Raw genomic sequence first — 14,443 nt, forward strand, 5'->3', positions numbered from 1 at the left:
AAGCTGTACCAGATGGATGTGAAGAGCGCATTTCTGAATGGATACCTGAATGAAGAAGTCTATGTGGAGCAGCCAAAGGGATTTGCAGACCCGACTCATCCAGATCATGTATACAGGCTCAAGAAGGCTCTCTATGGATTGAAGCAAGCTCCAAGAGCTTGGTATGAAAGGCTAACAGAGTTCCTTACTCAGCAAGGGTATAGGAAGGGAGGAATTGACAAGACCCTCTTTGTCAAACAAGATGCTGAAAACTTGATGATTGCACAGATATATGTTGATGACATTGTGTTTGGAGGGATGTCGAATGAGATGCTTCGACATTTTGTTCAACAGATGCAATCTGAATTTGAGATGAGTCTTGTTGGAGAGCTGACTTATTTTCTGGGACTTCAAGTGAAGCAGATGGAGGACTCCATATTCCTCTCACAAAGCAGGTATGCAAAGAACATTGTCAAGAAGTTTGGGATGGAGAATGCCAGTCATAAAAGGACACCTGCACCTACTCACTTGAAGCTGTCAAAGGATGAAGCAGGCACCAGTGTTGATCAAAGTCTGTACAGAAGCATGATAGGGAGCTTACTATATTTAACAGCTAGCAGACCCGACATCACCTATGCAGTAGGTGTTTGTGCAAGATATCAAGCCAATCCTAAGATAAGTCACTGGACTCAAGTAAAGAGAATTCTGAAATATGTAAATGGCACTAGTGACTATGGGATTATGTACTGTCATTGTTCAAACCCAATGCTGGTTGGGTATTGTGATGCTGATTGGGCTGGAAGTGCAGATGACAGAAAAAGCACTTCTGGTGGATGCTTCTATTTGGGAAACAACCTTATTTCATGGTTCAGCAAGAAGCAGAACTGTGTGTCCCTATCTACAGCAGAAGCCGAGTATATTGCAGCAGGAAGCAGCTGTTCACAGCTAGTTTGGATGAAGCAGATGCTGAAGGAGTACAATGTCGAACAAGATGTCATGACATTGTACTGTGACAACATGAGTGCTATTAATATTTCTAAAAATCCTGTTCAACACAGCAGAACCAAGCACATTGACATTAGACATCACTATATCAGAGATCTTGTTGATGATAAAGTGATCACACTGAAGCATGTTGACACTGAGGAACAAATAGCAGATATTTTCACAAAGGCTTTGGATGCAAATCAGTTTAAAAAACTGAGGGGCAAGCTGGGCATTTGTGTGCTAGAGGAATTATAGCAACTACAGCAATCTGAACGTGCCCAAACGAATCACTTAACATTAATAGCACGTTCACTACTGAACCAAGGAAAATTCGACCGTTGCTTCACACGACCCTCTACATTCCTCATTCAAATTTATATCTGCTTGGCATTCGTGTTTTTACCAGCATTTCCCAATAGCCTTCTGAAATTTACGAAATCATTCCAAACGCTCTGCTTTTCCATGGCTACCTCACCAAAAGAAACTTCCGCTTCTGGTTCACCCGCTGTACCATCATCTCCGCACCAGGAACAACCAGAATTCAACATCCAACCCATACAAGTAATTCCTGGTCAAGCTTCTGTCCCTGAGAAACTGGTTCCCAGAAGACAACAGGGAGTGAAGATTGCTGAAAACCCTAGCCTTGCAACAAGTCCTAGGGAAGTAGACACGGAGATGGACAAGAAAATCCGCAGTATGGTGAGTAGCATTTTGAAAGAAGCCTCTGTGCCTGAAGCTGATGAAGATGTTCCAACATCTTCCATCCCGAATGTTTCTATGCCTGATGTTGAGAAAGATGTTCCAACATCTTCCGGCCCAAATGATGAAGTACTCTCTTCCCCCAGCAAAGAGAGATCAACAGAGGAAGATGATCAAGCCGCAGAGGAGACCCCTGCACCAAGGGCACCAGAACCTGCTCCAGGTGACCTCATTGACTTAGAAGAAGTCGAATCTGATGAAGAACCCATTGCCAACAGGTTGGCACCTGGCATTGCAGAAAGGTTACAAAGCCGAAAGGGAAAAACTCCCATCAAGAGGTCTGGACGAATCAAGACTATGGCCCAGAAGAAGAGCACTCCAGTCACTCCTGCCACATCCAGAAGAAGCAAGGTTGCTATCCCCTCCAAGAAAAGGAAAGAAATTTCCTCATCCGAGTCTGATGATGATGTCGAACTAGATGTCTCGACATCTAAGAGGGCCAAGAAATCTGGAAGAAAGGTGCCTGGAAATGTTCCTGATGCACCATTGGACAACATCTCTTTCCACTCCATTGGCAATGTTGAAAAGTGGAAATATGTATATCAACGTAGACTTGCCTTGGAAAGAGAACTGGGAAGAGCTGCCATGGATTGCAAGGAGATCGTGGATCTCATCAAGGCTGCTGGACTGCTGAAGACTGTCAGCAAGTTGGGAGAGTGCTATGAAGGCTTAGTCAGGGAATTCATTGTCAACATTCCCTCTGACATATCAAACAGAAAAAGTGATGATTATCAAAGAGTGTTTGTCAGAGGAAAGTGTATTAGATTCTCCCCTGCTGTGATCAACAAATATCTGGGCAGACCCACTGATGGAGTAATAGATATTGATGTTTCTGAGCATCAAATTGCCAAGGAAATCACTGCAAAACGAGTCCAGCACTGGCCGAAGAAAGGGAAGCTTTCAGCAGGGAAGCTAAGTGTGAAGTATGCAATTCTACACAGGATTGGTGCTGCAAACTGGGTACCCACCAATCATACTTCCACTGTTGCCACAGGTTTGGGTAAATTTCTGTATGCTGTTGGAACCAAATCCAAATTTAATTTTGGAAACTATATCTTTGATCAAACTGTTAAGCATTCAGAATCTTTTGCTATCAAATTACCCATTGCCTTCCCTACTGTATTGTGTGGCATTATGTTGAGTCAGCATCCCAATATGTTAAACTACACTGACTCTGTGATGAAAAGAGAATCTCCTCTATCCCTGCACTATAAACTGTTTGAGGGGACACATGTCCCAGACATTGTCTCGACATCAGGGAAAGCTGCTGCTTCAGGTGCTGTGTCCAAGGATGCCTTGATTGCAGAACTCAAGGACACATGCAAGGTGCTGGAAGCAACCATCAAAGCCAACACAGAGAAGAAGATGGAGCTGGAACGACTGATCAAAAGGCTCTCAGAAAGTGGCATTGATGGTGAAGCAGCTGAGGAAGATGGTGAAGCAGCTGAAGTAGAAGAAGAAGCTGCTGAAGAAGAGGAAGAAGCAGCCGAGGAAGAAGAAGAAGCTGCTGAGGAAGAGGAAGATGCAGCAGAAGAGACAGAATCAGATGATGATTCTGAAGCCACCCCATGATCATCAGACCCTTATGTTTGCTTTTCACTTTTATTAGCTAAAGGGGCATGTCCCTTGAACAATTACTAATTATTGGTCTGTAATATTTGCACCTTAAGTTCATGCATTCTACTTTTGCCAAATTCTGTCTAAAAAGGGGGAGTAATAGTATTATGCTTGCTATTATGCATGATTGATACGATGTATGGCAGTAGGAAACGATGTATGCATGATTCATGATTTTGAGGGGGAGTTGTATGAATATGATCTTGAGGGGGAGACTGCTGTTGCTGAGGATGACTGATGTAAGCTACTAGAAGATGCTGCAGTAGGAGCATGAAGACAGGGGGAGCAGATAGCGGATGTCACATGAGATGTCTCGACATCCTGGAAAAGACTAGTAGCTGATAGAAGATGAAGCAGTAAGCATGGAGACAGGGGGAGCAGAAGCAGAAAGCTGATGTCACGCGAGATGTCTTGACATCCTGGAGAAGACTTGTAGATTAGCAACTTGAAGAATTTCCGCTGTGCTTGATTACTCTGAAAATGGAAGTTGCTGATCCCACATGCATAACTGCTCGTACCTGCTCAGGAAGTGTCTAAGTATGTTTTAGACAAAATTTGCCAAAGGGGGAGATTGTTAGTGCTTAGCACTACTGAGTTTAAAAAGGTTGGCTAAGATTTTGTTAAAACATAAGCACTTAGACAATGAAGGAAAGCTGGAGTTGCTGCACATGATGTCCAACGTTATGTCAAGGAATAAGATCGGGCTGCATAATGCACAAGGCAAGATAAAGTGTCAAGTGATGAATTGAAGTTGAAGGATCCACGATGTCGGATACAATGTCCTGACATCCTGCTCGAGAATACTGGAAGTGCTGTACAATGCAAGATAAAAGTCAAGTGAAGCATTGAAGCTGCAGGATCCAAGATGTCGGATACGATGTCCTGACATCTGGCCCGATAATACTGGACATATAAATCTGTTATATCTTTAACAGATTATTGTGCAGTTAGCAAGAGATTAGAAGATCTATCTTTAGGAACGAATTAAAAGATCATTAAAGTTCGAATTTCAAAGTAGAAGAGTTCGTTCAGGGATTAAAGATTAAAGATTAAAGATTCAAACTAAAAGATCAAAAGTTATCTTTTAGTTCTTTAACTGCAGATTTTTCAGAAGAAGATAGATCTCCTCCAGCATCAAGAACTTGCAGCCCAGAATCGTACACGGCTATATAATCATGGAGGCTGCACGAGTTCTGTACCAAGTCCGGGATTGAAGAGTTATTTTGTGAGTTTTTGGGACTTGAGTCTTTTGTGAGCCACCTTGATGGTACCCTAACATCAAGTGTTGGACCTATGTGTGTAGAGTTGATCTCTTGTGTCTAGAGTTGATCTCTAGTGTGTAGAGTTGATCTCTTTTGTACAGAGTTGATCTCTGATGTGTCTTTGAATTAATTGTAAACACGAGAGTGTGAGTGAGAGGGAGTGAGCAGAGGTTCTCATATCTAAGATTGGGTCTTAGGTAGAGATCGCACGGGTAGTGGTTAGGTGAGAAGGTTGTAAACAGGGGCTGTTAGACCTTGAACTAACACTATTGAGAGTGGATTTCCTCCCTGGCTTGGTAGCCCCCAGATGTAGGTGAGGTAGCACCGAACTGGGTAAACAATTCTCTTGTGTTATTTACTTGTTTAATCTGTTCATACGGACACATATAATCTGCATGTTCTGAAGCGTGATGTCGTGACATCCTGTACGACATCTGTCCTCTGGTATCAGAATTTCATACAAGAACATAAAGGAAAAAGGAAACCGATGAAAAGGAAAACACAACTTTTGCACAAAAGATTAATAGGCCTAACTCTCTAAAAACAGTCCCCAGTGGAGTAGCCTGTGGTGTCTTCCAAGGTTATTTTGATGATGCCAATGATGCCAAAGAATCAAGAGTCAAGCAAATTAAAAAGATTCAAGAGTGAAGTTTTCAAGAATCAAGTTTCAAGAATCAAGATTCAAGAATAATCAAGATCAAGATTCAAGACTCAAGATTCAAGAATCAATCAAGATAAGTATTAAAAAAGTTTTTCAAAACATTGAGTAGCACAAGAAATTTTCACAAAATCATTACCAAAGAGTTTTACTCTCTGGTAATTGATTACCATAATGCAGTAATCGATTACTAGTGTTTTTAAAACGTTAAGATTTTCAAAATTCAAAATGAAGATTCACATATGTTGATGTGTAATCGATTACACCTTAATGGTAATCGATTACCAGTGACTGTTTTCGAAAAATTCATTTCCAAAAGTCACAATTCTTCAAGTGACTTGTTTCTAAAGATTCTTTCAAAAGTCATAACTTTTTAAGTAATTAGTTTTAAAGGAATTGCCAAGAGTTACAAGTTTTGACTTGAGTCATCAAGAAATTATAAATATGTGACCTTGGCATGAAACATTAATTAATTGATCCATCATCTCTTTCAATCATTCTATCTTTCAACATCTTCTTTCATTTCTTTCTACAAAATTTTTCTGATTCTTTTTCTCTTCATCTTTCTAAAATTTTTTGTTCAAAACTTTCTCTTCCATGAAAAGTTCTTTGTTCAAAAACTTGTGCTATTCATCTTTTTCATTCCCTTCTCCCTTTGCCAAAAAGAATTCGCCAAGGACTAACCGCCTGAATTCTTTTTGTGTCGCTCTTCTCCCTTTTCCAAAAGAACGAAGGACTAACCGTCTGAATTCTTTTGTGTCTCCCTTCTCCCTTGTCAAAGAATTCAAAACAACACAGTCTAAGAATTCTTTTGATTCTTCCCTTTCCCATAAACAAAAGATTTCAAAGGACTAACCACCTGAGAATTCTTTTATTTCCCCCTTCACAAAGTTTCGAAGGACTAACCGCCTGAGAACTTTGTCTTAACACATTGAAGGGTACATCCTTTGTGGTACAAGTAGAGGGTACATCTACTTGGGTTGTTGTGACTGAGAACAAGAGAGGGTACATCTCTTGTGGTTGAGTTCTTGTGGAGGGTACATCCACTAGGTTGTTCAAAGAGAACAAGGGAGGGTACATCCCTTGTGGATCTTTGCTTGTAAAGGATTTTACAAGGTTGAAAAGAAATATCAAGGACCGCAGGTCGCTTGGGGATTGGATGTAGGCACGAGTTGTTGCCGAACCAGTATAAAACTCTTGTCTTTGTCTTCTTCTTCCCTACACTCTTTAATTTCTGCTGTGCATTTTAATTATCGCTTTTACTTTTGGTTAAAGTTTCAATTGTTGTTCTTTACTTTCTTAACATTATAGTAAAAGCCTAATTGAATCTAGTAACATTAAGAAGGATACATTTTAAATTAGTAAAGGTTCATTAATAATTAAGTCAACCCCCCCCCCCCATTCTTAATTATTCCGAGGCCACTTGATCCAATAAGTGGTATCGGAGCAGGTATCTTGTAGAAAGTTTAACAACTTCAAGATTCATGGCCTCTTTAAATTCTTTGTTTTTCAAAAGTATTTTCAGGAATAGGTTATTTCAAGATCATGATAAAGACCAAGTCAACTTGTGTCTCATGACAAAATTTCATGACAACAACAAAGAAGAATCTGTAAGGAAGAAATGGTACATCGATAGTGGATGTTCCAAGCATATGACGGGAGATGTATCCAAATTCACAACCATTTCCACCAAGAAAAGTGGACACGAAACATACGGTGACAACAATATCTGTAAAATCTCAAAAGCGGTAACATCTAAGCCATCTCTATGAACTAATGTATGATTAGTATTTTCAGTTAAGTTATTTTTGTGGCTAATAGAAAATAATTGTTGAAAATTGTTTGATTGTGTTTACAATGTTTAATCATACTAATGTATGATCAGTATTTTCAGTTAAGTTGTTTTGATCTTTTTTCGCAAGATCGATTTTAACCGCACAAAAGTCGTTTAAGGCATTGGACCATTAAACGATCTTTGATTCTTTTGAAAGGAGAGAAACGTTAAGGCGTTGGACCATTAACGATCTCTTGTTTTTGAAAGGAGAGAAATGTTAAGGCGTTGAACCATTAACGATCTCTTGGGGTGGTCGACAAAAGCGGGGCTTTTGCTCCTACATATCCTCAATTGCGATGAGGAAATCAGACCTACGTAGTTCTTGCAAAAGCAGTAAAGTTACATATTGATTTTATGCTTTTGAACGGTCCATGTTAATCGATAAAAGCAAAGAGGACCGTTTAAGGCGTTGGACCTTAAAACGGTTTTTAGTGATTTTTGCGGACAAAGCTTGATTTGTGAGTTGATTTTAGCCTTAGTTTCACTTTGGTTATTAGTCAATTCATTCAATGAAACTTCCAAAGAAAAACGTCCGATTGATTTTTTTGATTATTTTTTTTCTAGATATTTTGATTATTTTATTATTATTTTACTTTTTTTTGTTTAATCGAGGTTACAGCGTGAACGATCGGTTAGATTTTGTTTTAACAGTGATTAAACGAGATTACAACACAAATGATCGGTTGAAATTCATTTTATCATTTATTATGTGAGAAAATGGCTTAAATAAACGGTTAAAAGCTCGTTGAAGCGAAAGAAAAGAAAACTGAAAGTAAGCGAAATGAAAGTGAAAGTACACAAAACAAGAAATGAATTCAAAGTGTCGGATTCGAACACTTTCTAGATTTGAATTTCTATTTACACCCCTATCTTGATAAGTTCACCCCCCCATTTTTGTGTTTTTGGCTGTTTTCTTTCCAAAATCTCATGAAACTTTACAGATTCCACCGCGATGAGTGTTTAGCCTTCCGAAGCAATCAACAATGGTCCTCGAATGAAATTAGAGTGTAACAGTTTATTTACACACACCCCACTTTGCTAAATACACTCTCGTTTTCGTGTTTTTGACCGATTTCTTCCAGAAACATCTCGAAACTTTACGGATTCCACAACGATGGGTGTTAAACATTTTGAGGTGTTCAAACGAAGGTCGCATGCTGACAAACAATGGTCCCTGGACGAAATTAGGGTATGACAGTGTCAATTCCATATCCATGAGTTTCTTTTTTCTTCATCAATTGATTCTTGTTTTGTGTCCAATTGGGAATTCTAATTAGTACATTTGCCTTTAAGTATTCATCTTTGTTCTTGAGAAATTAACAAAATCCTTTTGTTTGATTCACAAAAATATTGTTTGGAGTGAGTTGGGGTGTTTGTGCAAATGCTGAAAGCTTGAGTACTTATTCACAATTAGAAGGGAAAGTAAAAAAAAAACAAAAAGAAATATATTGGAGCAAAAGTAAAAAAAAAAAAATCTAAAAAAATTGTCTATAAAAGGTCTTTCTACTCTAGTACTAAATTCTTTGTTTTTTTCACACACCTGCACTTATTTTGTCTCTCTTGAATATACTAGTCTCACAGTGAAATCTTGGAATTCTTATTTTGTGTTGCTCTTATTCTTGAGCCTCCTAGTTTGTATTTCCTTGGCATTCTATTTTGAGTTGTCCCTTTTATTTCTTTTAGCTTTTATTGCTTGTCTTTTAAATTTCTTTGGTTTTGTCTTAGAATATTTCTCTTTCTTTGGACTCTTGAGTTGAGCTTAAAATTTGTTACATTTTTTTCACATCAAATACTTTTTTATTTGAATTTTGAATGTTCCACTTAAGAAATTTTAGAGGAACATAGAATGAAAAAAAAGGCAAGTGTGCATATTATAGAAAATACCTTAAAAGAAAGAAACACGAGTGGACTTTGAGTTAAACACTAAGTTGGCTGGTAAGGTCCATATTTCTATTATTTGTGTTAACCATTTGGTGCAGGAATGTGTTATTCATCTTATCATAGAAGTGATAGAGGTTGTGGGAAAGATGAAGGAGAAAGAAGGCTTAAGAGACTTGGGACAACAATCTATGAAGGAAGAGATAAAGAGGAAAAAAAATAATAGAGAGGATAATATGGAAGGGGAAAATCTTAAAATTCTTAATTTTCAAATGAAGTGTGACTCGAAGGCATATATTGAGTGGGAGATGAAAGTTAAGCAAATCTTTGCATGTCATGAGTATAGTGAAGAGAAGAAGATTATGTTGGCTACCATGGGCTTCGATGACAAAGCACTCACATGGTCGAAGCTTGAAGAGAATGCAAGAGAGAGGATAAGGAAACCTAAGATAGCAACATGGAAAGAAATAAAGGAGTTTATAAGGAAGATATTCTTACCACCTTATTATGAGAAATATGTTTATGATAGGCTACAAAACCTCACAAAAGGTAGCAAAAGTCTTGAAGAATACCATAAAGAGATGATAATGACCATTAGGAAAGCCAATGTACAAGAGCCTAAAACTTCCATAACAAGGTTCCTATGTGGGCTTAATAAAGACATTCGATGCATTGTGAAGTTACAACACTATAAGAGCTTGGAGGATATGGTGCATCAAGCCAAGAAAGTGGAAAGACGACTTGAGAGGAAGCATTCCTACAAGAAGACCTATCACCATGACTCTTCCCGTGGTAAGGACAAGTCTAAGAAATAGGGATCTTCCCCACCTGTAACATCCCATTTTTCATAAATCAATTAAAAAGGCTTTTTAGTTAAAAAAATAGAGTTCTTTTTTATGAAATAAAAAAATAAATAAATAGAGTAAGTAATAGGTTGTGAGTACACTACTATAAATAAAGACATGTTAGGTATGTTTTAAGACTGACGATAGCCTCCTCTTCCTCTCAATTTCGTTTTCTCTTTTCCCCTTCCAAAACCCTATCTTTTTCCTGCGTACATTCAAATCTGTCTTAGTAAAACGACGATCTCGGACTCATTAATCGTTGGATCATCGAGATATTTCAGCACCATCTTCACAACTCATTTCTGAGCTAAGAGAAATATCTTTCGCATAGTAGCTTTTTCTTTTCCCACAGAGACTCAAAACCTGTCCAGTAAAACTATGATCTCAGACTCATTAACCGTTGAATCATCATCAAATTTAGACACCTAGTTTGCAATTCAATTCCCCACACTTTCACCATTGCGATTTGTGAAATAATATTTACGGAGAGAGAAAAAGGAATTGCACAAAGATAATACAAAATGAAGGCTTTAATCTCTTCTCCTTCTCTCTAACGCTTGGAAACCCTATCAGAGCAAATTAGAGGAAAAAGCTTGAGGAATCTCAAGAAATTGCTAAAGATGTCGTTATCGCTGTCAAAATACACACGTGAGCCCACTTAGAGGTAAGGGATGAGTTTATCGCAATTGGGGTTAGAATGAAAATGTATAGGAATCCTTAAGGGATCAAATTGAGATTTATTTTGGGATGTTTATTAAATTATAATTTTTCTTTTATGATTATAAATATGATATTATTGTGTTTGACGCACCAACTGATGTCCTGATGTAAATTGGTTGATAAAATTGAGTGCTCCATTGGAGCTTGTAGGCCTAGGATTTTCTTCATCAATGGATTCCTTTGCTTCTTGGAAGATGAATGGCAGTAGAATGGAGAAAGGAAGAGAGAGAGGAGACACCACTTCAAGGAGAAGATGAGTCTAGAAGAAGCTCACCACCATAGGAGGCAATGGATAAGAGCTTGGAGGAAGAAGGAGATGAATGAAGGGAGAGGAAGAGAAGAGCACGAAATTTTATGCTCTAAATGAGCTTTGAAATCTGAAGTTTAATATTAAAATGATCAAAGTTTAAAAAAAATGCACACACATGATCTCTATTTATAGCCTAAGTGTCACACAAATTTGGAAGGAAATTTGAATTTCAATTCAAATTTCACTTGAATTTGAAATTGAATTTGTGGAGCCAAAATTTCACTAATTATGATTTGTGAATTTTAGTTATGGTTCAGCCCACTAATCCAAGATCAATTCCAAGATTCTCCACTAAGTGTGCTTAAGTGTCATGAGGCATGTAAAGCATGAAGGATAAACACAAAGTGTGACTATATGATGTGCCAATGGGGTGTAGTAAGCAAATGCTCACCTCTCCCTCTAAAATTTAATTGTATTGGGATTCTACCAATTCAATTAAATTTATTTTCAACCACACACATCAAATATTCACTTAGTGCATGTGAAATTACAAAACTACCCCTAATACAAAAACTAGTCTAGGTGCCCTAAAATGCAAGGGCTGAAAAATCCTATATTTCTAGGGTACCCTACCTACATTATGGAGCCCTAAATACAAGACCCAAAATTAATGAAACCTTAATCTAATATGTACAAAGATAAGTGGGCTCATACTTAGCCCATGGGCCCGAAATCTACCCTAAGGCTCATGAGAACCCTAGGGCCTTCTCTTGCATCTTTGGTCCAATCTTCTTGGAGTCTTCTATCCAATGCCCTTGGGGGGTAGGATTGCATCATTCCCTCCCCCTTGAAAATGATTTGACCTCAAATCCAGAGGTTCTTGAAACTCATTAATTCTTTCCTCAACACCTGTAAAAAGAATAAAAACATATGTATTAGTGATGTTGGGTATGTTAGAGTACGGTAAGGACTGAAAACCCCTTTCCCAGCCATCTTCCCATAAGAGAATATAGTTCCTCACCAACTTAATGAGTGGTGCAACAAGTATAGAAAAATATGGGACAAACCTTTTGTAAAAGTTTATTAAGATATTGAAGCCCCAAATTTCCCTTATACTAGGTGGAGTAGGCCACTCAGGAATGACCTTTATTCTCTTAGGGTCCATGGGAAGCCCTTGATCACTATTTAAAAAGTTAAGGAAAGTAATAGAATAAAACATACCTTTTTCTTTATTTTCAAGTTGATTATTCCTACAAAAAATTACGACAAACCTAAGGTGTCCCACATGAGAACCTAGGTTTGCATTAAAACAAAAAATAAGAACAAACCTACCTAATGAGTCCCTATGTACACAAATCATGAAGATGTTGGGTGCATGAGTGATTTTACAAAAGAGTGTTGCACCACTCAACATATTCATCATACCACCTATCATAGGGATTTGGTGCCTAATAATACCTATTTTAGGCACCAACAAAGCACAAGGATTTAAGCTCTTGCGAACCAAACCCTCATCCAATAACTCCTTTACTTGAGGAATAACCTCAAGCTCAAGAGGTATGGCGGTGCTAAGGGATGTTTCCCTTGATAGGAGAAGGTAGCAAGATTGTTTAAAAAGGAGTGCTATTTTAATATCACCTTTTGTTGCAAAATGATTTTCCTTCTTAACAATCTTCTTGGAAGAATCCTTTTCCTCCTTTTCCTTCCCCTTGGCCTTTGATGACAAGGCCTTACTATCCTTCTTTTTCTTTTGTTTTTCTAGTTTTTCTTCCTCATCCCTCTTATCTTTCATAGTTAGTTGATCTTTGGCCACCTGTGAAGGTGTTTGAGGATGCAACACAAATTTAGTGCCAAGATGGGTGAGGGTAATTTCATTAGTTAGGCCATTGTAAATGATCTTCCTATCAAATTGCCATTGCCTTCCTAAAAGAATATGTACTGCCTCCATGGGAACTATATCACAATTAACTTCATCCTTATATGTCCCAATAGAGAAAGGTACCTCCACTTGTTGGTTAATTATCATTTCCCCTTGCTCATTGAGCCATTGAAGTTTATAAGGTTTTGGGTGGGGAATGATAGTGAGGTTCAACTTGGAAACTAATCTTGTGCTACAAAAACTGCAACAAGATCCACTATCCACAATGAGAGAACAAGTTTTATCTAAAATTTTGCATCTTGTATGAAAGATGTTCTCTCTTTGGGATTGAGATAGATCACAAGATTGACCTCCAAGAAGCCTTCTAACCATTAAGAGGTCACCTTCTTCGTGGGGGTAGACTTCCTCACTAGACTCTTCACCCCTTACTTCATCTTCACTTCCACTAGAGGAGGCGCAAGAAGTAGTCTCCTCTTGACTACTATAAATGTCTTGACCCCTCATGGTCATGGTTTTCTTTGTGGGGCATTGAGAGGCAATGTGACCTCTCCCAAGACATTTGAAGCATTTAATGTTGCTAGTCCTTTCTTGGGAACTAGTCTTAGGGGTGTATTTCTCTATGGTCTTACCCTTATCTTCCTTGGGTTTTGAAGGTGCAGCCCCCAAAATTCCATGGGCTTGGTCCTTCCTTGGATAAGAGTGAGAGCCATTATATTTTGAAGAAGGCTTTCTTTTAAGTTGTTGCTCCACTCTTATACAAAGTTGGACTAGCTCATCTAGGTCCCTATATGGAAGGAGTTCAACCGTGTCCCTCACTTCCATATTAAGCCCACTAAGGAACCTAGCTATGCTTGTTCTTTCCTCCTCCCTAGGTCCAGCTCTAACAAGGAGTAGTTCCATTTGTTGTCTATATTCTTCAACACTCATACTCCCTTGTCTAAGCCTTTGGAGCTTGTCCATAAGCTCCCTTTCATAGTAGGAGGGAATGTGCCTCTTCCTAAGGGCACTCTTAAGATCATTCCAATACTCTACTGGAGGATCCCCATGAATCCTTCGCTCCCTAACAAGGGAAGTCCACCAATAGAGGGCATACCCTTGAAAGCTAAGGGTAGCCAATGGAACTTTTCTCTCTTCGCTAATATGATGTCAAGCAAAGAGTTGTTCAACCTTCATTTCCCAATCTAAGTAGGCCTCAACATTATCTTTTCCATGGAAATATGGGAGGCTAATGTTAACCTCTTGAGGCCTTCTATCCTTTTCTTTTCTTTGGGAGTGATGTTTAGTATGTGAACTATTCCGCCCTCTATAATAGTCGCTAAGTTCTTCACTTAAACTCTTGCAAGAGTCATGACTACTATAGGAGGCATGTTTTTCTCTTTTCATTTCTTTCATTATTTTTCTTCTTTCTTCCTCTCTTATTTTCTCTCTTTCATCTTGACTTATTTTTTCCACTCTTTTTTTACCTTTTTCTTTTCTCTCTTGTTTTTCTTTCCACAACTTAAGGGATCTCAACTCATCTAATATCTTATGCAAGGGGTCCTTAGGAGTAGAACCCTCACCATTAACACTAGATGAAGAATGAAGACCCATGTTGGTTCCTAAGTTATGGTTCTTTCTTGTTGGGGGTTTGAAAAAAAGGTAAAAGAAACGATGGTTGAAACTAGCCAAAATAAACACTAAAAGAGGTGTGAAAGATAAGGTAAAAACTAATTGGTAAAAGGCAAGCTATCTAGGCGGTTTGACAATGGAGGGTAAAAGAAATAAGCTACGAAAGT

At 38.3% G+C, this 14,443-nt stretch overlaps 1 protein-coding gene across 1 annotated transcript; it reads left to right on the plus strand.

The window, feature by feature from the left end:
• Positions 1–1,227: 1,227 nt before the first annotated feature.
• Positions 1,228–3,297, plus strand: LOC114367647 (the record flags this gene model as incomplete). Its single annotated transcript, XM_028324831.1, has 2 exons — positions 1,228–3,139; positions 3,179–3,297. Coding segments are annotated over 2 exons (2,031 nt in total), but the record flags the coding sequence as incomplete, so codon positions are not given.
• Between the last annotated feature and the right edge of the window lie 11,146 nt (positions 3,298–14,443).

This window comes from Glycine soja, chromosome 9 (assembly GCF_004193775.1).
Source record: "Glycine soja cultivar W05 chromosome 9, ASM419377v2, whole genome shotgun sequence".
NCBI lineage: Eukaryota > Viridiplantae > Streptophyta > Magnoliopsida > Fabales > Fabaceae > Glycine > Glycine soja.